Source organism: Chinchilla lanigera, unplaced genomic scaffold (genome assembly GCF_000276665.1).
Source record: "Chinchilla lanigera isolate Chin_1 unplaced genomic scaffold, ChiLan1.0 scaffold00065, whole genome shotgun sequence".
NCBI classification, from domain to species: domain Eukaryota; kingdom Metazoa; phylum Chordata; class Mammalia; order Rodentia; family Chinchillidae; genus Chinchilla; species Chinchilla lanigera.
Window position 1 is genome coordinate 11,947,475 of NW_004955466.1, and position 24,303 is coordinate 11,971,777.

General features: G+C 39.3%; 1 protein-coding gene across 1 annotated transcript; it reads left to right on the plus strand.

The window, feature by feature from the left end:
- Nucleotides 1-1,236: 1,236 nt before the first annotated feature.
- Actr10 (actin-related protein 10 homolog (S. cerevisiae)) lies at nt 1,237-22,507 on the plus strand. Its single transcript, XM_005399211.2, has 13 exons — nt 1,237-1,413; nt 3,522-3,594; nt 6,698-6,780; nt 7,600-7,708; nt 8,141-8,248; nt 11,052-11,119; nt 11,339-11,418; nt 12,976-13,011; nt 15,090-15,169; nt 15,251-15,324; nt 18,786-18,867; nt 20,228-20,429; nt 22,135-22,507. Exons 1-13 carry the CDS (start codon nt 1,337-1,339, stop codon nt 22,314-22,316), a joined length of 1,254 nt encoding a protein of 417 aa, XP_005399268.1. The 5' UTR covers nt 1,237-1,336; the 3' UTR covers nt 22,317-22,507.
- The last annotated feature ends 1,796 nt before the right edge of the window (nt 22,508-24,303 follow it).

Consider the following 24,303-nt stretch of genomic DNA (forward strand, 5'->3'; position numbering starts at 1 on the left):
TTTCACCAAGATTCTACTCTCTTCTCATTATACACCCTCTTCTTTGACAATCTATTCTTCCCCATACATAATTGGGGCTGACAGTGTTTACAGAAAAAAGTTTTTTAAAATAATCTGTGAAAGGTAAACAATCTACTGCTATTACAGACGTCCTGTTGTACTCTGAGAGATTTTGTATGTCTTCCTGGGCTCTGGAGGAAAAGGGAGCCACAACATTCTTTCCACATCTAGCCAGGCTTGGTAGTACACGCCTGTAATCCCAGCACTGGGGAGGCTGAGGCAGGAGGATCGAGGCCAATCTCGGCCACATAGTGAATTCAAGACCAGCCTGGACTACATGGCAAGACCCTGTCTCAAACGAACAAACAAAACACAAAAACATAAAAAAAAAAAAAAACACATCCTGACTGCTCGTCATAGATGCTACTTGGGCTGCTTTCCTTGGATTTAAATTTCAACAGAATGACTACTAAGTAAAGCGCTGTCTGTACGTATTATTCTCTAAAGCATTAGCGCAAGCTTTCAAATCAGCAAATTTCTAGGTGTGCTCCTGGGTCCGTTGGGGGCCAGGGGCTGGGGAATTATGTACAAAATCCCTCCGAGCACCGCTCGCACGTTAAAACGCAACACTTATTCTCACTATTTACTGGGTCGACTAAGTGACAGGAACAAGGGCTGGCCCAGAACAGGTGCGCAGCAATTTCTGCACAAGAGCGCAAGAACCAAGCCAAACGTGGCGGTGCACGCCGGGTATCCCAAGACTGTAGGAAGCAGAGAGAGGTTCGCCGGGTTCGCGCTCAGCCTGGGCAACTTAGCGAGACCCTGTCTCAAAATAAAACATAAAAAGGAGAGGGGTCACCTCCACTTCGAGGTCAGCCTGGGCTACAGCAGGGAGTTCAAGGACTGCCTGAACTATACAGCGAGCACCGTAACGCAAAAAGACTAACTAAATAAATAAATGGCGGGGGAGGTAGCTCAGTGCGAAGACCCAGGGTTCAGCACCTGGACCCCACACTTGAGGGTAGGAACAGCACTTCGGACAGCAGGAAGACCCCGCAGGTCCCGCTCCAGCAGGGTTCCCCCTAGATGCGCCTGCGCCGCTCGAGGACCCGCGAGGGAAGGACCCCGGAAGTGCGCACCACCCCAGCCGGGGTGCCCGGCGCGCCTGACAGCCTCGTTGCCCGTCCTCCCTCTCCCCGCGCGGAATGAGGCACATCCTTGGACAGCCCGTCTGGCACCGCCCCCGCGAGGCCCCCGCCGCCGCCGCCGCCCAGCGCCCCGCCGGCCAGAGCCTGTGGACGTTTTCCCCTTGCGGCCTGCTGCTGGCCGGGCCGCCATGCCGCTCTACGAGGGCCTGGGCAGCGGCGGCGAGAAGACAGCGGTCGTGATCGACTTGGGAGAGGCCTTCACCAAGTGAGTGCCGCGGGGCCGCCCGTCCTTCCCCGCGCCGGCCCCCGCGGCCCTGCTGCGTCCCGCTGGGGCCGCCGATCCCGTGGGCCGGGAACGGGGGCTCTGACCCAAGGGGCCGAAGCCCCGGGCCTCGCGGCGGGCCGCGCCTGTGCTGTGCGCCCGGTACAGCGGGGACCGGATGCCGCCTGCCCTGCGCTCGTCCCTTTGGGAAGGCAGCAGCCGAACTCCTGTGGACGGTTCCGTCGTGAAATATTTATTGAGTGGAGCTTCTGACTGTGGAAATAGGGTGGTTGACCGCCTAGAGAAGAATCAAGTGAGGGACTGGGTCCATAAACAGGGAGGTGAAACTGTGAATGACAGTGGAAGACCTTTCTTGCCGTCTTTAAATTTAGGATTAAACATTTTTAGTGGTTCTCATCCGTTTGGATGGCAGAGATGTCAGAAAGCTTGATGACAATCGCAAATGCGCAAACCGCGAACATTAGGCCGTTTGCGGGGGCTGGCGGATCATCCTTGCATCCTTGGACCCTAAGTGAAGTCAGTCCTGGCTTCGATGTAGAAAAATGACCAACAGAATTACACCTACTTATATGTGTGAAATGGAAATATCTGAAAAATCTTTATCTTTAAATACTGCCTAACGTATGGTAGGTATGGTCAGAGGAATTTACATAGTTAAAAATTGGACCTAAGGAGCACAATCTATGTTGGATTAAACATAGTTCACGAATCCTGGCATTCTCTTACTGTTCTATGCACGGCCCCTGTGTATTAATTTACGGTGGACCTCCGAAATTCGCGGGGCTTACATTCCTAGAGCACTCACGAATTGTGAAAAACTGCGAATTTCAGATGTGGTCAGAAAAAGCCTGTTTTTATAGTTAAACCCAAAATATGCTATGTCTGCCGTTGTTATATAATTTAATAAAATATTGTGTTATTGAAGCCTTGGTGCAGGGCGCTTTGGTGGCATCTTAGGGCTTTGAGAAGAACAAACAGAACACTCAAGTACAGCAACCTGTTATATGGGCATCCTGGTGCATTTGCAGAGATGGGATACAGGGCAGCAGCCAATCAGCAGCAAAGACAACAATAACGCTCTCGGATTGGCTACTTGCAAACCTCCTGCCCCCCCCCCCAAAAAAAAAGAAAGAAAGAAAATTGCGGGGGATATTTGGGGTTTCTGCAAAATAATTACTAGGTTTTAAGGAAAAATCCTCTAACAGCGCAGGTCAGGAACTCTGAACCGTGACTTCGCGTGGGTATACTGTATTTTTTCTAACTTCTTTTTTAAAAAAATACTTGGAGACTACTAAAGATTATTTTGACTGTACAGTGAAGAAATAAGTCATTGCATGGGGATATGATTATTGAAAAAGATAGCAGGAAGGGATAAATGATGTTTAAAAGGAATTAAGCTACCTTTTGAGTTGTGTGCGGGGAATTTGAGGAGCACTAGGCAAGTGAACATGGAGATGAGCGTAGTACAACTTAGGGAGAGATTTTTCGGTATAGGAGAACAATTACCAAAAACTATACAGGACAAGAAAAGGTGATGCTAAGACTAAACGAGCATTGTGATGAAACAAGAATAGTAATAGCTAAATATTCAAGAGAAGAGTTTTTAAAAAGATGTACTATAGCTGGCCATTGTGGTACACTCCTGTAGTAATAGCACTTGGGCAGCTGAAGCAGGAGGATCACAGCAAGTTGGAGGCCAGCCTGAGCTACATGGTGACTTCAAGGCCAGCCAGAACTACATAGCAAGACCCTGCCTCAAAAAATAAGTAAATTTAAATTAAATTAAAACTGGGGTAAAGTAAATCCTGCTGTAAAATGGTACAGTGGTTTATTTTAGTATCACAAATTTGAGATAATTTGATTTTTTTCCTTTAATATAATCCTTTTTTTTTTTTCCTTTGTATAATCCTTAGAAGGTGTTACCTGCTTAGTTGAGTTTTTTGTTTGCTTATTTTGGTTCCTTTGAATGCATCAGGGTATTTCTAGATGTTCTTATGGTCATTGTTTTGAAACAAATACAGAAATACTTGTTGCTCTGACAAATACTCAGGAAGAATGTTATTGACTTTTATTTTTCCATTTATTTGCAGATGTGGATTTGCTGGAGAAACAGGTCCAAGATGTATAATTCCTAGTGTGATAAAGAAAGCTGGACTGCCTAAGGTATTTTCTCTAACAAATTAGCAAAAGGAATGGCTAATCTGGCAAAAGCAAATCTTTTTATTTACTTTTCTTTTTTGTTTGTTTTTGGTGCTGGCACTCAAACCCAGGATCTCCTGTGTGCTAGGCAGGTGCTATACCACTGAGCTGCACCCCCAACCCCTAAAACCTCAAATAAGATTGATAAAGCAGTGCTGAACATATAACTTACAGTTGTGTTCCCAAGAAAGAGTTTTAAAATCAGCTTTTTCAAGGTCTAATTTTGTATACTATAAATTGATCATGTTGTACAGCTGTCCTCAGTCCATTCCTAGAGTGTTTTCATCACCCTGTTTCCTGGTGCCTCTTTGTAGTTCATCCCATTCCCTCCTGTGTACTGATAGTGTACTGTTTCACTAGGTTTGCCTTTTCTGTACATTTTATGTAAATGGAGTCATGTAATGCCAAGAGAAAGTTTTAATCTTAGTAAAATAGTTTTATAAGCACTATATCATAAGTACTGAACAATGTTATTCTTACCTTATTCAAAGACTAGGTCCTTTTCTAGTTACTCCAGAGCCCAAAGAATCTTTTTTTTGGTCTTTTTGAGACAGTCTCGCAATGCAGTTCAGGCTAGCCTTGAGCTCACTTTGTATCCCAGGCTGGCCTTGAACTCAAAACGATCCTCCTGCCTCAGCCTCCCGAGTGCTGGGATTATAGGCATGCACCACCACACCTGGCCCTAAAACAACGAGTGGCATCCCTGGGTGGGCACAAACAAAACCGAAAGAATCTTGAGGAACAAGATTAAGTTCATCTTTGTTTGTAACTCCGTACTGTCTTAACTGTTCCTTTGCTATTTTGTAAAATGTTGTCTGTCTGTTAATATTTTCCTCCTTTTAATTTTAAAATTAAAAAAAATAGATTAAGTTCATGACTTGCCAAAGCTAACTTAGCAGATTAGGAATTGTAAACTAATAGAATAGTTTTGTATAGTTTAAAATTCGCTGAAATATAAAATTGTGCTAAAACATAATACTGTATTCCTAAAAAAACCCACAGAAAATGAAAACCTGTGTTTTGCAAATTTGTATGCTTTTAACAAGATAAGCGTGGGAAAATGAGGTTGGGGTTGACCATATGCAAAATCCATGTAACTTTGTAACTGGAACACTACCAAAAATAATAAGTTACCTTATGGGAAATTTTGAATAGCTGTGGCTGGCAGCTGTATGTGACTTGAGGCTATCTTAGGAGATACTAATTTTTTTTTTTTTTTGGTCTTTTTGAGAGAGGGTCTCACTATGCAGTTCAAGCTGGTCTTGAACTCACTTTGTAACCCAGGCTGGCCTTGAACTCACCGGGATCCTCCTGCTTCAACCTCCCAAGTGCTGGGATTACAGGCATGCACCACCATGCCTGGCTAAGGAGATATTAAAACCAAAATAAAATGATGGAAAATGTTGGCTAGGAGGTGCTGAGACAATGCAGAGAGAAGTATGAGCTCATGGGCTTGTTACTAAGTTGGGACTAGGAAATAGAGTCCAATGGTATAAAAGGGTCCATTCTGGAAAGGAAGCTCCTGCTTTAGGGACCATTTAACTCTAGATCTGTAATGATAAGTGCAGATCCTACTTGTGTGACTGCTGAATCAATGACTTTTTTTTTTTTTTTTTGAGACAAGGTCTCATTCAGGTTGATCTTGAACTCATTATGTAGCCCAGTAGCCCAGGCTGGCCTCGAGCTTGTGGTGATCCTCCAACCTCAGCCTCACACATGCTGGGATTACAGGTGTGCGCCACCATGCCCTGCTCAATGATTTGTTCTTAATGAAGGTTATAATTGGATCATTTGAGCTTCTCCTGCATAGTGTAGATTTACAGCTTTAACATTATATACATTATTCCCTTATTTGGCAATTTCATAGAACATATTTGCTTTTATAAAAACATATGTTGTAACAGAATAGACTAGGATATCAATTTGTATTTGGCATTGTAATGCATCGGAACTGTTTTAATTCTACTTGATTATGAGATCATTTTATCAATTTCAGATTTTTCTGCAAATTCTTGTACAAACTAGAAAAGCAGATTTGGTGGCATGATGTTCAAAATGTGATGGAAGTTCCTGTCTGTTTGTTTTTTTGCATTAGACATTACAGTATCACTGCATGCTTGACTAGACTGGGCTATATGTTCTCGTTCACATTGTTCTTAGTGCTCTGGGCTGTTACTGTGTTGAAAAGACAGATACATACATATATTCAGCTTGGCATAGCTTGAAACCTGTAAACCACATAAGATCAAGAGGTCTTTCCTTTAAAAGAGTAAATGCATTTGGGAGCAGAGGTACATGCCTGCAGGCAATTTAGCAAGACCCTGCTTCAAATAAAAGTTTTTTTAAAGGGGGGTGAGTGGGAAAGTAGCTCAGTGGTAGAGCACTTGGCTGGCAAGCACAGGGCCCTGGGTTCAATCTCTGGTATTTTATACACACACACCCGCATGCGCGCACATGCGAAGAGAAGCTTGTGGATGATGCATCTGCACCCACGGAGCTTTGAGGATCTAGCCAAACCCCTTGCTAGGTGCAAGCGTTGACACAGCACAATGATTTAGCATGGCTTGCAGCTGTGTGTCAGTGCTGCTGGTTCTTGTTTGTACCACGTTCTTGAACGGGGCCCACCTTGCACCTCCTCCTGCAGCTGAAAGGCCAGCAGGAAGGGAGGTTATTTGCAAATCAGGTGTGTTGCTATCCAGAACAGGTGGTGCTTATGCTCTGGGAGTAGCTCCCCGAAACTGAGCCGGGTCTGAAATGGTGAAGCTTTCAGTGCTTTTTAATCAGTGCTAATTTTTATCATGTTAGGTGCACATGCTAAGGCAGTTGGATGATAACTGTGTGAGCACAGATCTTACTTACATTCCTGTCAACTATTACACCATCTTTTTGGACATTGTCAGTTTTCAAGGATTCCTAAGAGATTGATCTAGTTTTAATAATTTTTTAAATCTACTCTCAGTACAAATTGTATTTATTATGAGAAAATGCATTAATAAAATACATAAATACGTTTCAGTTTTAATTTGAGATTATTTATGTAAATTAATCATTTTCATTTTTTTTGTAGCCTATCAAGGTTGTTCAGTATAATATCAATACAGAAGAGTTATATTCTTACCTAAAGGAATTCATCCACATACTATATTTCAGGTAAGATGCTATTCTGTTTGTTTGGGGTTTTGTTCTAACTTTTGTAATTAGCGTTTCCTAATGGCAGTGATTCCTGGCTGGATTACAAATGATGTGGGAAAAAATGGACTTGCATTGCCATTTTGACTTGGTTATTTTCAACCTCTTCAAAAATATGTTTGAAGACTAGAAAACTGGCAAGCATAATAAAATAATGAAAAATGTTCGCTGATAAAGGGGATTGGTAAGTAAATTGAGAAGGGGCACTGGCTTAGTGATAGAACGCCTGCCTGTCATGGGCAGGGCCCTGTCTTGGAGCCCAACACCAAAACGTTAAACTTAAAAAAAGAGTTCTGTGTCTATGTAGTGATCCAGAAAAATGTCCTGAGAATACTTAGAAGTGATAAGGCACGCTGAAGAAGAACATCTATGGGTGTATCTTTTCAAACGTGTGTATACATCCATAAGAATAAAAAATGTGCCAGCTGTGTCGCTTGGGGCAGGAAAAGTGTTAAGGACATTATACTTTCTAAGTTACTGACTATAACATTTGGAGTTTTGTGAGCATATATTATTTTTGTAATCCACAAAATAAAATAATCCTAATCTCAAGTTACAATCCTAGTGGGTACAGTTTTAGTTTTCTGTGTTAAATAAGTTTATAAAGTTTCTGGCATAGTGCATGGCATATAGGAAGAGCTCAGGAGTATACTCTTTCCAGGAGAAGAAAATGAAGAATCTTAAGCTGAGGTAATACAATTTCTGTGTTCTTACATTCTAGGACTGACCAAAACAGCTACACTTCTGTTTACTGTTAAAAACATAACTATCATTTTTCAGGCATCTGTTGGTGAACCCCAGAGACCGCCGAGTTGTGGTTATCGAGTCAGTATTGTGCCCTTCCCACTTCAGAGAGACTCTCACTCGTGTTCTGTTCAAATATTTTGAGGTACCTATTTTTAAATCCAGTGAATAAGTTGTTTTTAGAGTAGAAGAAAGGCTAGCGGGGTAGCTCAGTGAGTGCTAGAGCATTACCTAGCATATGCAAAGAGATAGAACAGACATTAATAAGAATGCATCAGAATTGTCATTTTGGCATGAAACAACTTAAAGTATTTTTATATATTACAGTATATTTGGGGTAAGTTTATATAAAAATCAACAAGATTTTTAATTTAATACCATAAAATGGTTGAACAGGTATCATAATATAAAGGTATGAAATATTAAAAATCAACAAGATTTTTAATTTATTGCCGTAAAATGGTTGAATAGGTATCATAATATAAATACAACAGGCCTATGCATTTTTCAAATACTCTTGACTATAAAGCAGGCACCCTCAGATAGTGATACTCAATCTAATTTTATTGTTTTCTAGGTTCCATCTGTCTTGCTTGCTCCAAGTCATCTCATGGCTCTTCTGACACTTGGAATTAATTCTGCCATGGTCCTGGATTGTGGATATAGGGAAAGCCTGGTGTTGCCTGTATCTTTTTTTGTCAATCAATTATGTAGTTTTTACTCTAGTTTAAAATAATATTAAGGGCCGGGGATATAGGTCAGTGGCACAGCACCTGCCTGGTGAGTGCAAGGTCCTGAGTTCAATTCCCCATACCAAAAATAAAATAAAATAATATTAGCCGGGCTTGGTAGCACACACCTGTAATCCCAGCACTCGGGAGGCTGAGGCAGGAAGATCGTTGCAAGTTCGAGGCCAGGCTGGACTACAGAGTGAATTCAAGACCAGCCTGAATTGCATAGTGAGACCCTTTGTTAAAAAGACCAAAAAAACAAACAAACAAAAACAAACCAAAAAACCCAAACTATTAGAAGTAATTTTTATTGTATGAAGGTATTTGGGGTTACCATGTACAGATAGGAGTTACCATGTAGTAAAAGTTCATATGATTTTAAGACTTAAGTTAACTTTTTGTAGTAATTACCATTAGGACTTGGTCCCAGAGTATATTCCAGGAGCAGAGCTCATCAGTGTTATGTTCAATTTTCAAGAGAAATACCAGCTAACTAGGATTTGTCACAAAACCTCACTAGAATAGTTACATTCTAAGAAAAAAATCATAGGAAGAGTAATTAAAGAAATGAAATGAAATGATTCAGTTAAAAACCAAGGCTTAATGGCAGTGTGAAAGCAGCTTTCACATAGCCGAACCTTTGCTAGAGAAAGGAAGTATATTCTCTTATCTCCAGAAGCTGCACCATAGGGTTTACGAGTTAGGGCTTGGAGTCAAATACCCGGTAAGTGCAAATACGCCCTGTGCTCTTTACCACTCTCATGGTGTTGGTCAAGTAGCCTCACCTCTTTTGGCTTCAGTTTCTACGTGTATGAAATGACAGCGACAGTGGCTGCATCTGCTACAAGAGCCGTGTGGCTTGATTGAGGTACTGTGTGCAGAGCACTCAGGACCTGGCTCACACTAACCTGCTCAGGTCATGCTGTAGTTTTTATATCATTCACTAGGGCAGCGGTGGCAGACCTACAGCATGGGTGTTATTTGTTTTTAAGACAAAAAATGTTAATGTGTGAGTTGTTTTTCTAAAGTAAAACCTCAGTAATCAGGTTTAATTGCAGTGTTGGGACTTCGTGATAAATAAGTGGGTTTTGGGTTGCAGTTTGGGTGCTGTTCCCTGCAAGGTTCATCATCACTGGCCTAGGGGAAAACTCACTAATTCTAGTTTTTCCACAGTGGAGTGACTGACTATATAAATTGGTCCGTTAATTTTCATTATAAACATTTAAGTAGCATATAGATAAATATTTTTTAGAATTGTCACTGTGGACATTTCTTCATTGAGAAAGGAGGCTGAAATATTTAGATGTAAGACTTAAAAGTTTTAAGATCTGCATGAGTATTTACTACAAGAAATAGTCATGGGAAAGAAATAGTCATGTACTCCTAAGAACCTAAACTAGGCAGTAGCTTTTTTGGCGGTGGAGGGGCGGGGGATTCCGGTACCAGGAATCAAATTCACTACCTTGCGCTTGCCAGGCAGGTGCTGTGCCGCTGGGCTAAATCCCCAGCCCGTAGGCAGTAGCTTTTTAAATATAAAGTACTTGTTTTAATTCTTTTTTTTTTTTTTTTTGGTACTGGGAATTGAACTCAGGATCTTGTGCTTGCCAGGCAGGTGCTTGTGCCACTAAGCTATATGCCCGGCCCATGGTTTAATTCTTAAAATAAGTATCACTCTTCTTATAAATGAGAAAATTGAAAATTGGGGTAGATAGTTAAACTAAGCTCATATAAGCATACAGCTATGATACAGATTTGTGTTTGTGTTTAAAACCAACAATCTTACCACAATACTTTATTTTCCCTTTTTAAAAACTGTTTATTTTGAGACAGGGTCTGTATGTATTCAAGCTGACCTTAAACTCACTATGGAGCCCAGGCAATCCTCCTTCAGCCTCCCAAGTGCTAGGATTACAGGCATGCACCACCACACCTGGCTCTTCTCGGTTTTATAAATACTGTAGTTACAGAACATTAGCCAAAATAATATGTAAAATAAGGTAGCAAACCATAGCACTATCCTCTTAGTTCTGTCCAGTATAAACACATCGTAGACCATATACACAATCTAAAATTTTACAAGTCAAATTTTTAAAACTACAAATAAATAAATGAAATTAACTAGTATATTTTATTTGACCCAAAATATTACAATGTATAATCAATGTAAGTTATATATTTTTTAAATTAAAGTCTTATAAGTTACAGCATATCTCAGTTCTGAGTCTTTCAAGGGTTCCCTAGCCCTGTCTACCTTTGTTGGACATCCTGTCACTGAGTAGTGAGTTGCATTTGTATGTGTGTGTATATTTTCTTTTGTGAAGAATGTGAGAAAAAGACTTTCTCTTTGACTTTTCTGTAAATCTTTAAAAAAATTTTTTTAAAAATCCCAACACTGTGGGAGGTTGAGGCAAGAGGACTGCAAGTTAGAGGCCAGCCAGGGTAACTGACCCTGTCTCAAAAACAAAAACGGGGATGGGGATGTAGCTCAGTACAGAGGCCCTGGGTTCACTTCTTAATACCACCCTCACCAACAAAGAAAATATTTATCGCCAAAGTTGATTAAAATGGAACTGCAAAAGGTGAGAAAAGGGGCCCGGGGATATAGCTCAGTGGCATAGTGCCTTGCTTGGCAAGCACAAGGTCCTGAGTTCAATTCCTGGTACCAAAAAAAAAAAGTAAGGAAAAAAAAATAAAAGGTGAGAAAATATCAAGAAAATCACATACTCTTCCAAAATAATATCCTTGACCACCCTGTAGATATATGAAGGAATCCCAGTACTAAATTGTTGGGGGGCTCTCCCCCTAGGAGGAAAAGCTCTGCACAAGTAAGTGTTTTGGAGTTTAACACAGCGCTCAGTGGTCAGTTGAGGGCTTACAATACAGACATTTAATTTTACTCATTCCATTGTCTGTTAGCTTTAAGTGTATTCATCTTTGCAGGATAAAACCATTTTTATTTAAAGCATCGATCTGCTGTGAGACTTGTTCAGTAAAAAAAGGCCATCAGTTGCAATATTTTAATTTCAGTAACTTTCAAATTTCAGAGAGTTGGAAACTCAGCTGTTGGAACAGTGTACTGTGGACACCGGTGCTGCCAAAGAACAGAGCCTTCCCTCGGTGATGGGTAAATTCATTCTGCGCTGCTCAGGAGTGGGTTGTGCTCTTCTCGTGTCTTTAACCTGGGTTCAGACTTACTGTATTGCACTGTGCTTCTCCAGTGGTGGGCTCGATTAGGGCACAGTACTTCATGTTGACTTGTTATCGTCATTGCCTCCGACATCACTCTGCTCACGGTGCTGCAGTTCTCTTGGTGTGGTAAACCTTTTCACGACTTCTGATGTTGTGGACCGTGATGTGCTCTTGAAGTGCTCCCTTACCTGGCGTTCAGGGTCCTCTTCTCTTGTGTGTTCTGTTATTTCTGAGGTGCCCATCTGGTATCATCTCTTCCTGTTTTCTGCTGATAGCCCCCAGTGACGAGTCTGTTCCTCCTTTCCTACTGACTGTTTACAAGTGATCACATCTGCTTCCTCGACTTCAGCTACATCTGTGCTGTTGATTATCAAATGTGTCACTTGGCCTGATCCTTCTGAATTATCTTCATATTTGCAGCTGATCGTGAGATAGAAACTATCTGTGTCACCATGACCTCAGACTTAAAACTTCCAAAGTGAACATAAAACCTCTTCTCTCATTCATTTCAATTAAGCATTGTTAGGTAAAGATAAATCCTTAGACCCCCTTTTAGGAAGCTAGACATTAGCAGATCCTTTCAGTTACTCCTCTGAAATCTTTACCAGCTTTCACTTTTTCCCCATCTTTCACACTAACAAATGTCTGAAAACAAACACTTTCCTTTAATTTCCAGCAATAGCAGACCTTTTAGAGCTCTCAGAGATAACGAACACCCCGCAGCATCATGCATGCTATAGGTTCCCCACCACTGAGACTCATGATCTCTTGCTTGGGTTATCACAACAGCCTGTCTGATTCAGTCCCTTTGACAGTTGCCAGGAATAACTTCCCAAAAAATCCTTATCGCAGCACTCGTCTCATTGAGGATTTGTATTAGATTTTACAAGGTAGAAACCAAATTACGTGTTTGGTACACAGGTGTCTTCACAATCTTACTTTGTTCATCCTTCTAGCATGTAACTCTACCTTTTGTACCTTATTTCAGCTACAGATTCCCAGGCACCAGAAGTCCTCCTTACACAATCCTTTGCCTTCATTCTATTGTATTTTTTCAACTATGATGTTTTTCTTTTGCTACTTGGAGTTTGGGGGTGGGTATTGTTTTGTTGATGTTTGTTTTGTATGTAGTTCAGGCTGGCCTCAAACTCATGGCGATACTCCTGCCTCAGCCTTCCAAGCACTGGGATTACAGGCATGCACTGCCACATCTGGCAGATATCTATATTTTAAAGGCTTGTTTTTATGAAATTTGTGCATCTGTCACATTCTATACCATTTTTTGCACACCTGATTTCAGCTTCTGTGATTTTCTCTTGGCCTTAAATGAGGAAGTGTATTTCCAAAAAGTAAAATTAATTTTTCTATTAGAGTGTTTAAATTGTATATTTTTAAATTTCTAGAATAAAAAATGGAAATATATATGTAATTTACTAGACTATTTTTAATTATGATTAAAGTTTTATAATTCTAAATAAAATTTCTGTTTCAGGTTCAGTTCCAGAAGGTATCTTAGAGGACATTAAAGGTAAACTAAGTTCCCATGTTTGTCCTTTAGTGTTAGTTTGGAGGGCATTTTTCTAAAAATGTGCACAGAAAGAAAAGATACAATGTAATATCCTAAAAATATTTAATATATAGGCTATCGAATAATATAGTAAAATCTCTGATTTCTTTTTATACTTATGAAAGCTCTGGCATTATTTGTGATGTGTTACTGAGACAGCTTCTTAATTATGCATGGAGTATAAGGGTACTCTGGCACTGGTAGTTAAACAGTATAATATAACAGATTGTTCAAGAAAGTCACTAGATTGATACATAATATTTTTTAATTCTAGTTTTTCTTTTTACTTTTTTTGGTAAAGTTAGTCATTTTATTGACTGCTCAGACATTCTAGAATTGGAGTCAAAGTATATTGGATTCACTTTAATAAAATATATTCTACTTTGATAGAGTGGATTTTTATGATAATGTTCAAATTGGGTTTTCTGCTATTTTTATTCACTAAAGCAAAAGCATTTAAAATACAACTTACGTTCTTCAGTAAGCAGAGGGTCATATAAAATTAATATTCTAGATTTATTAATAGAGAATTAGACAGTAATGGGTTTTCGAATTAAATGGGACTTGAAGCTAATTTGCACAGCTGGGCCCCTAGGATATTTAGTGATTTGTTCAGCGGCAGACAAATTGGTAGTATTAGGGTTAGGACTGCAAAACAGATCTTGCTCCTTATTGTAGTGTTCACTTATACAATACAAGCTAACATTTTTTACTTATTGTAAAATTGTAGTCATTTGTAATCAGGCCTGTTACACAGCACAAATAATACAGAGAGCGAATTTATCTCAAGTAAAATGAATAGTTCCTTTTCCCCTTTCCTGGTATAGCCTCTATGATGTAACAGCTGTTGACCTTGTGGAGTATCTCTTCCTGTGTCCTCTAGCTTGTGAAAAGATATTTCACTTTCCTACTAGGGAAACATCAGATTGGCAGAAATTTGAAAGATACATACCCAGCATTGGTAAGATTGTTGGGAAAATGAGTATTTATTGATATTAGTAAGGATTTGAAACTAACCCTTTTGAAAACAATCTGTGATACTTATTAAAGTTAGGAGCACGTGCTCCATCTAGCTGAGTGAAGTTTGATAACTTTATAATAAAAATGGTGTGGTGTGGCGCACGCCTGTAATCCCAGCACCCTAGAGCCTGAAGAAGGAGGATTGTTGTGAGTTTAAGGCCCAGCCAGGGCTACAAAGTGAGCTCAAGGCCAACCTGAACTGCGTAGCGAGACCTTGTCTCAAAAAAGGCAAAAATAAAAATAAAAAAATAACAAATACCATGAAGCTAATAAAAAAAGATTTAAATATATTTATGTGTTGTTCCAAATGTTAACAGGATAAAAAATGTGGCTAAATAATGATATACAATAGGAACCCATTTCTGTGAAAAAACAAATACATAACACAGTTTTGTCAAATTCTTCTCATATATGGCTGATACGGTTTACATACAGTTTGACAACTCATCAGACTTCATGCATTCAACATCAGTTTTGTCTCTTTAAACTTTTATTCTTTACCTATTTTTCAAAAATAATTTAAAGCAGTTTATTATAACAGATACTTGCAATGGAAATAATCAGTGTTCAAAATGCAAACAGTTATATACAAGAAGGAAAGTGGTACGATTGGAGTATGCTGTGAGGGAGAAAATAATTACACCAAAAAATCCTGAACTCTTAAGAGGGTTACACTTCAGCTAAGAGCAAAGTTTAGTTTTCTGTCCTGAACACCAAAGGATCAGAAAGAGAGGGAGGGTGTAAATCTGGCTTTAAAAAAAAAATGTTATTCAATGAAAAGAGCTACATTTAATGATGCTGAAATTTATCTTTTTTTATTCTATTCTTCATGTGAGGATTATCCAACAGCAGACTAGTTTTCTCAAACATGGTTATCTGGGGGAAAGAAAGTATCATTTTCAAAAAGGTGAACACTTGAGTAGTATGTCCTGTTGAGGAGCAGTATTTGAGCTGGAATGTAGCTTTATTCTATTTGGACAATCTGAAGGCATAACAAAGTTTCCTTTTACTCTTTTAAGTGCGTACTTGCTTTGTAAGTGATCTGAAGCGAGGACTCAAAATCCAGGCAGCAAAATTTAATATTGATGGGAATGATGAAGTAAGTTAAAAAATAAATACATCTTCTTTTTCCATAGTTTGCAACATGTAGAAACTTATGCTTATGATGTTTGTATTTCAGCGTCCCTCACCACCCCCAAATGTCGACTATCCATTAGATGGGGAAAAGATTTTACATGTCCTGGGATCAATCAGGTGAGCCCTTAATTTTTATGAGCAAAATAGTAAACTAAATTCTTGGCTTTTAAAAATACTTATTTGTATAAGCCTTTATTTCAGTATTGTTGATTTAACAGTTGAGTGTTTTTCATTTAACTTTCTCATCATTAATTTTATTCAGCTTTTTAAATTTTTAAAGCTGTAAAAATATTTTTTCCTGTTTTTCAGAGTAATTCACAATTAGTTTAACTGATGAAACTAACAGTTTTTGAGGTAGAGGAGGTGGTATGATACTTTAAACCAGAGGTTAGTAAACTAAACATTTTCTGGAAAGAGCCAAATGGTAACTATCTTAGACATTGCAGTCTATGTGATTCTCTGAAGCTACTACTCAAACAAGATCAGCCAGAGACAGCATGTAAATGAATGCACATGGCTTGTTTCAATAAGTTTATTTACAGAAACAAGCAATGGGCCGGGTTGTATTTGGAGGCTATACTTTGCTGGCTACTTATTTAAAATTCTATTTAAAATTTTGTTAGAAAGAATGCATTATTCCAAGTATATTTAATCTTTAAAATCGATTAATTTACCTTTTATTACTTGTTTTCTTTGAAAGTACAGTATGTTATTAAATACATGTAATTTTGTTTAAATCACAGCTTTTATAAAATTTTTATTATAATAGTTTCCCTTGTAAAATACAAGATGCACATAACAAATTACCATGTAACATTTTATACACATCCTTTTAGGATTTGAGCTAACATGAAGGTTGACCCCTTAAGAGAATGAATATAAATATTTAGCGGTTAAAGGTGATAGGACAGGGAACAAAAGTGAGATTATAAATCTGTTTGGTAATTCTAGATCATTTTACCTGTTATGTTCATTGAATTACTATTTTAAATTTTCTCCTGATTTAGTGGAGCCCAGAGCAAGAAGAAAAGAATTTGAGGAAATTGAAAAAAAGTGGCACTTTGGGTTATTAAATAATACGGAAAGATATTGTGAATACATGAATCCATTATATTTCACATTTCAAACGTGTAATTTGCAATTGTCTGCTAATATTTTTTTTCTACTAAAACTCTAGTTCTCTTGAAACCTGATTAGACACGGTGTTGTCCAGTTGCTGCTGGCATGTTAGTTTTCCGTCACTGTGGCCAGCACTGGAAAGAATGAACTTCTGTCCTTCAGTTCATGATGAAGCGGGCTCATTGCTTTTAGGCCTCCTGTGGAGACTGCAGAAGACAGTGGTGTGGCGCACTCTGCCGCTGAGCCATCTCCCATGTAACTGTGTATTTGCACACGTTTTTCCAATCTGCGGGTGTCTGCTTACAGCGTTACATTATATTTGCATAAACTAGTATTCATAGTTTATGGTTTGCGGTTGTTTTCATTATTGTTAAGTACTTATGGTACTTAAAGGTACCATAAGTTATTCCTGGTACAGAATCCTTCTGGTTGTTTTCTTTAGACTTTACAATTTCCTCATCTATATTAAATTGTTTTTAAATTATAATTTTCATAGAACTTTTTCTGTCTTATTCATTTAAGTAGTAATTCTAAGTTATGTATTTTCAATATCAAATCACCTGACAAAAGATTTGTAAAAGGAAAACTGACTCTTGGAAGCATTTGGCGGAACTGGTAGAGGCCGCTTCCGGACACAGCAGCCTACGGCTGACCAGCCCTGTGTGGTCGCCAGTCCTCACTGCGCTTCAGTGGGAAGTGGAGAGATGAGCAGTAGCTTGGATCTCCTGAACAGAATTTTTGGTTTTTTGAAAAATATTTTTTTTAAAGATTTAAAATAATATGTGTAATATCCTATTTTTATAAAGCGAACAGCTTATATATGCATCTGTAGAGTTAGTTTCTTACTGGATTGGTTAGGATTTGGCTTGGGCACAGTTAAAGCAACACAGATAGTAGCTTCAACAGGCTAGAAGTTGTCTCATGTAAAGGAGCTCGCAGGTAGAGAGTCTGGGGACAGTACAGCAGGTCCCTTCAGAGACCAGACATCTTCCCCCTTCACCTCTGGGAGGTCCTCATGGTCCCCTTCAGTCTCCACAGGAGGTCCTCATGGCCCCCCTGGCTGCTGGGGTTACAGCTACTATGTTTGGGTTTCAGTCAAGCAGTCCTAAAAAGGGAAAGTGAAAAGTGCTTTGTCTTTTAAGTAAGTATTGTCAGAGTCTCACACTTATTTCCACCTCATGGTCTGGTATTTAACTGCATCTAGCTGCAACAAGTCTAGTTAGTACAGCCTCCCTGGTGTTTTAGCTGGTAGAAGTAAGGAATATAATATATCTAGCTTAAAAATGATGTTCTAGATTTTCAAAGTTTCAAACAATTATTGATTAGTTACAAAAAAAAAGATCCTGCATACCCTTTAGTTTGTCCAATGGTTATATCTTATATAGCTGTAGTGTAATAAGAAAACTAGTCAGTTGGCATTGGTATAAATTGTATGTACAGTTCTTTGTAATTTTATCACATATAGATTTCTGTAATCTGTTCTACAACAGTGAAGATGTAGAACTCTTGCCAGACCCAGAAAGAAAGATACTGCTTGTTCTCACTGTGGAATCTAAAATTCAGATATCTAAAAATAGAAACAAGCGTATTATGTACATTTACCAACTCCCCAAGAGGACTGGAAAGTGCATGAACTGCAAACGTGTACTAATAAAATAAAATTTTTAAGAAATAAAAATAAATACAATTCAGATATCATGAAGTAGAATAGAGCAAAAGCTGCCAGGGTAGCCAGGGAAGGAGATGGACAGAAGCAGATCTCAGGGCACAAACCTGCAGTTGAGGAGGTTGAGCAAGTCTAGAGACCTAATGCCCGCCCTGAGAACTACAGTTGAAATTATTTTGGATTATATACTGAAAATTTGCAGAAAGTAAATTTTAGCTGGTCTCACCACAGATAGAAAGGTAACTGTGGAAGGGGATAGTTCATTGACTGTGGTAATAATTTCACTATGTATGTGTACATCAAAACATACTTGTACACCTTAAGTAATACAATAAAACAGAAGTATTCTACTACCACAAAGATGCTACCCAGAACCAAAGTTCTTTTTAATTTTAGAAAAAGAAAATGTATATTTTATTAGGCAGTAGAATCTTTGTCATATATTTTTTAAAAAGAAATGGAGAGTTTTTATTAATTTGTTTTTAAATCCCTTGTATCAGTGGCTTATAGGCTTGTTGGATCTTAGGTCCACAGAATACTGTTTCTAGTCTGTTACTAGGTTTGAAGAGATGTTACACATGGTAGTAGAGGCTAATACCTCATGTGCCAAACCCTATTCTGACTCGCTAGAGCTGGGCACTGTTATTTTTCCCATTTACAAGTGAGAATGCCTTGTATTTTAATAATAATTCTGCATTAACGTAGTATTGGTACTTAATATTGTGTGAGTACAGTTGTTTATTCTGTGTCATACACAATGTCAACAGAGTACTCTCTCTCTTAATCTCATTAGAGATTCAGTTGTGGAAATTCTCTTTGAACAAGATAATGAAGAGAAATCAGTTGCCACATTAATATTGGATTCCCTTCTGCAGGTATTTTACTTCATAAAAAGTTTCTCTTTTAAGGAAAAATTTGAAATTTTTTTCTGTATTTTCCTTGTGTATTATTTCTGAGGTTTTACAAAGACATGCAGGGAGTTTTCTAGTTTGTTTTTAAATCTCTTATCCCACTAACTAGTCTGCTTGTTGGATTTTACTATCTTTTAGTTCCTTTTTTTGATGTTTTATTTTGTTTTGTTTTTTGAGACAGGGTCTCACTTTATAATCCAGGCTGGCCTCGAACTCACGGCAGTCCTCCGGACTCAGCCTGGGAGTACAGATGTGCACCACCACCCGCAGACATTATTTTACTTTTTAGTTTTCCTTTAAGTTTTTTTAAGTTAACGAGTTTTACTTTAGCACTGAGATACAGTATCTACGTTTCATACACGCATTACCATGGACAGTTGCATTTTTTCAGGACAGGGTTATCAGATTTTTATTGTGTATGTAAGGTAGTACAGCTGGGCATGGTGGTGCATGCCAGTTATCACAGTACTTGGGAGGCTGAGGCAGGGGCATCGTTGCAAGTTCGAGGCCAGCCTGGGCTACAAAGTGAGCTCAAGGCCAGCCTGAACTGCATAGGGAGATCCTGTCTCAAGAAAAAAGACCAAAACAAAGGTAGCTTATGGTTCCTTCTAATTCAGGTTAGTATTGAGTTTTAAGCTGCACAGGGCCAAGCCAGGTGCCATGATGTGTGCCTGTAGTCCCAGCGCCTCCACAGCACCGCAGGAAGGTCTCTTGAGCCAAGGAGTCTGAGGCCGGCCTAGGTACCGTAGTGAGACGCCATCTGAATCCACAGGGCATCTGGTAATGCGCCCCTTTGTCTGGTGACCACGTAAGCACACAGCTCTATCTGAGAAGCCATCACGTTGAAAGATACGGTCTACCTCTAGGGCTCCGCTCAGTGAAGGGCTTTATCATTCCTGATTCTTAAAACAGAAACGTAATTTATCTTTCTACTCACCAGCTGGCTGTGAGCATAATCATGTAAAAAACTAGTTTCCACGTGTGTGCTTTGCTAAGAGTTACTTTTTTGGTGCTCTTCACCTGACTCGTCAGACATATTATTATAGCCATGTGCGCTGGGGGATTTAAGATGCTACACTGTTAGATTGTATTAGGTTTTTCTAAGTATTTTAAAAACAAAAAAAAATCTTTGAAGTTCTTTCTTTGTGTGTGTCTATCTGTGTAAATGATCTTGTGGTTACAGGAGAGAAACCTTGCAGGAGCCTGTTCTGTAACACAAGTGCGACCTGCTTGATCGGTACTGCACATTTCTGTAGATTGTCTGCAGTTGAGCTGTTTATCCAATTAAGGATAAATTCTTTTTTTATTCCTTTTTTTAATGCAGTGCCCAATAGACACCAGGAAGCAACTTGCCGAGAACTTGGTAGTCATAGGTGGCACGTCTATGCTGCCAGGATTTCTGCACAGGTTGCTTGCAGAAATAAGGTACTTGGTAGAAAAACCAAAGTACCAAAAAGCACTTGGCACCAAGACATTCCGCATTCATACTCCACCTGCAAAGGCTAATTGTGTGGCCTGGTTGGGAGGTAAGAATTTAGTTTTTAAAATACACGTATTATATTTGTTTCTGAGTGGTATTACTAATGGCCATATTAAAATAGAAGACTCAGTATTCAGAACTCTTACTTAATAAGTAGAACTATTAGCTAGGGTGCCTGCACACACCTGTAATTCCAGCACTTGGAAGCTGAGGCAGGAAGATCACTGTGAGTTCAGGGGTAGCCTGGGCTGCATAGCAAGACCCTGTCTCAGAAAGAAAGGAAGGAAGGAGGGAAGGAAGAAAGAAAGGTAGAAAGGGGAAAGGAGGGAAGAAGGGAGGGAGGGAAGATTAAATAATTTCTTTGAACATTGAGTTTTCTTTCAATCATATTTTTAGAATTACATAATTATTTCTTTGGGCATTTGCACTGTGATTTTAAGTAAACGTCATCCAATTAAAGGCATTCCTCAGAATAGTAAAAGCTTTGAATTTATTCCGGTGAAGCTATCATTGCTCAAAACATTTGTTTTAGTTAAAGCCAGGCAGTGACATGAAAGTTGGTTTGTTTGCTTCCTTGTTTTGCTTTACTGGGTATTGAACCCAACTGAGCTACATTTCCAGCCCATTGTTCAATTTTTTATTTTGAGACAGGGTCTAAATTGCCCAAATTGGACTTAAACTTGTGATCCTCCTGCCTCAGCCTCCCAGAGTACTTGGGATTACAGCATGATCTCTTTATTTTTAACTCTACTTTGTGATTTCTTTGAATGTTATAAGTAATAATAGTTTCACTGAAACAAGCAGATATCCTAATAAGTAACTACATTGAAGAAAAAAACATCATAACTACAATTGTGTAGACACATTTTGATACATGTTTCATTTTGCATTTAGAGCTAGTAGGTATCAGAAGCATACATATAGAGGAGAAAACAAAGTACTGAAATTTTAAAGTAATCAATGCTAGGCATGGGGTGTGTACCTGTAATCCTAACACTCAGGAGGCAGAGAGGCAGGAAAAATGCCTCGGGTTCAACCCTGTCTCAAAATAAAAACCAATTAATTTAATTAAGTAAAATTAATAGAGTATCAATTCTTGTAGAATTTGGTCAAAATGTAATTTTATTTTATTTTTTTTGTTGAGACAGGTTCTTGCTATGCAGTTCAGGCTGGCCTTGAGCTCACTTTGTAGCCCAGGCTGGCCTCGACTTGCAACGGTCCTCCTGCCTCAGCCTCTATAGAGTTCTGGGGTTACAGGCGTGTGCCACCATGCCTGGTTCAAAATGTAATTTTGATCTAGGACAAGTAGATTTAATGACAAAATTATTTTCATAAAGACTGCTGTGCCCATCCCATCTTTCTAAGGTCTTTAATATGGAATTTTAGGGTTTCAAAGTGCTGCTTATCAATTTTATAGTGCCATTTTGTTTATTGACATGTAACCATAGAGATGGGGCAAAAAAAACTAAGTGTCTGACCTGATTGTGTTTGCAAAGTTGTCAGTATCTTCCACCCCGCTCTACCTCACTTTCCCCAGCAGTAATTGGTACCGTGTTCACTTTACTCTGCTGGGGCTGGTCCACTTACCTCGAACACAGGAGTCCGGGCTTACCCCATTGCTGAAAATGAGTGTAACGCGTGTGAAGTGTGCTCATGCTGAATCAAGCCCGCTCTTCACATAATGGATGTGTATATATTTTAAGTTTTCTGGTAAAGTTCTCATCCTAGCTAAACTTTCTTTTTCCATACAGGGGCTATTTTTGGAGCGCTGCAAGATATACTTGGGAGTCGTTCAGTTTCAAAGGAATATTATAATCAGACAGGCCGTATCCCCGATTGGTGCTCCCTCAATAATCCGCCTTTGGAAATGATGTTTGACGTCGGAAAAGCTCAGCCACCTCTGATGAAGAGAGCATTTTCCACGGAGAAGTAAAAGTTTGGTTAAGTACAATTTTGTCTCACTTCACAGTTACAAGCAAACTGTACAAAGTATGTAGGGTGTTTCTACTTTAAACAACTTTAGTGGAAGTAGAAGCTTCTCTGTATTTATTCACCTTAATGTGTAATTCATTTGACTTTGCTTCTCATGTATTTGTATCAGTAAAATAAAGTTAAAACAGTTTAGTTTTGGGTGTTTGTTACATAGTTCAGCTTTCAAAAAGAACAGTGAGATGCTTTTCCATGTCCATCTGTAATCTGTCCTGGCACTGAGTCTCCCGCTACGTGTAGTTTCATTGACCTTCTCTTCTGGATGTTCAGCAGCTGAGATTCGTAGACCAGAACTAAAAAGATAGATGGGCTAAGAGGCCAGTGTTTTGGTCTTGGCCCTCCAAGGCCAAGGAAGACCCAGTACATGAGGGAACCTCTTCTGTGACATCCTATAACTGGGTGAATCCCTGACCTCATCACCAAGGAGATTGATGGACCACAGAGGACAAAAATCAGTGATAGTGTGGCTAAGGAGAGTCACCAGGAAAAAGTCTGCCATGCTCTAGTAAAAAAGCTGGCCTAGCAAGGGCTGTGTGACTCATCCTGATGGCTGACACAGAAGAACGGAAAGGCTGCATACATGGTTCCCAGGTAAGTCCTGAGGAGACTTAACTGACCTTGAGAGATAGCCAGAGGTCAACTTTAATAACACAGGTCTTACTTTAACTTAAACACCCAGCAGAAAAGTATAATCAGAAATACAAACTTTTGTCATTTGCCTACATGACCTCCAAAATAGTAGCTCTTCACTGTAAAAGATATCATGACTGTTTTCTCCCTGTCCTAAATTAAAATATATAAGTTGTACTCCAAAATTAGATGACATTAGATAGTCTAACAATAAAAAATACTTGTGCCATTATTAAAGCTAAATGCTACATACACATTCCTGATCTGTGGCTGTTTGAGGTATTAAAACACATTAGGACCATAGCAGTTTGTAAAATCCCCTAGACTTTCGTATCCTCTTTGTAGAAGGCTATTTTATTATACATTTTCTGTACGTCTTACTCTCAAATCTTACTGCAATTCCAATTATTGTCTTCTACCTCACATAAAAGACCTGCTTGTGTTTACCATAGTTCTGATTAAACTCCCCTCCCCTTACCTACGACCTTTTGCCCAGTTCATATGACTGGCAGCTTCAGTTAGTCCAAATCACCTCTATTAACCTTAATGTTAATTCATTTTTTACCAAACTGCTCCAGTCCTACCCTAAGCAAAGATTGCTGGCTCTGCACGTCCGTGTCAGCAGCAGCCTGTACAGCCATTCCAGTCTCCTCCCAGGTCTGGATTTCCATGCCTTCTCAGACTTTTATCTGTTTTTTTACAGACTCGGAGGCAAGCGATTACCAGCAGACAGGTGTTGGTGCTGACTTGTCTGATAAAGCCCTGTTCCTCAAGATTTCTCTCCCACTAGGTTGCCCACTTGGCTCAGGTGTCATGCAGAAAAAAAAACATAAAAAACTGCCCATTTCCCTTTTATAACTAAGACATGGATTGTAAGTCTCCAGCCTGGCCTGACTCAGCTCCAGCGTGCTTGCCCGCAGAAGCACTGCTCTCTGCAGGGAATTGAGCTCAGCACTCAGCAGACACAGGCAAGGGGGTAAGATAGGACAAGGAAGTTTACAGGTGCGAGACACCCCAAAATTCACAGCGGACACTTCAAAGGACGCACCCACTGAGATGGAAGATGGCCAGAAAACTAACCACGGGTGCTCCTTGGGATCTTCCTGCCTATAAAAGGGATGCACTTTGCTTTGTTGGGGCAGAAGATCTTGTCACGATCTGCCTGAACCCAGGCACAATAAATTCCACGCCATGTTGCCTCTACACAAGCCTGGTGGTCTCTGCTGGTTACCTATTTAGACACTGTCATGTGGTTTCGGCAGGAAGAACGATTTTATAAATTTTCTACTTCACATTCATAC

Bases quoted from the DNA above. Each gene is read 5' to 3' on its own strand.
- Actr10 (XM_005399211.2), top strand. From the start codon at position 1,337: ATGCCGCTCTACGAGGGCCTGGGCAGCGGCGGCGAGAAGACAGCGGTC. The intron at 1,414-3,521 runs GTGAGTGCCGCG...ATTTATTTGCAG, and splicing joins TTGGGAGAGGCCTTCACCAA to ATGTGGATTTGCTGGAGAAA. The intron at 15,325-18,785 runs GTGAGCCCTTAA...TAATCTCATTAG, and splicing joins CATGTCCTGGGATCAATCAG to AGATTCAGTTGTGGAAATTC.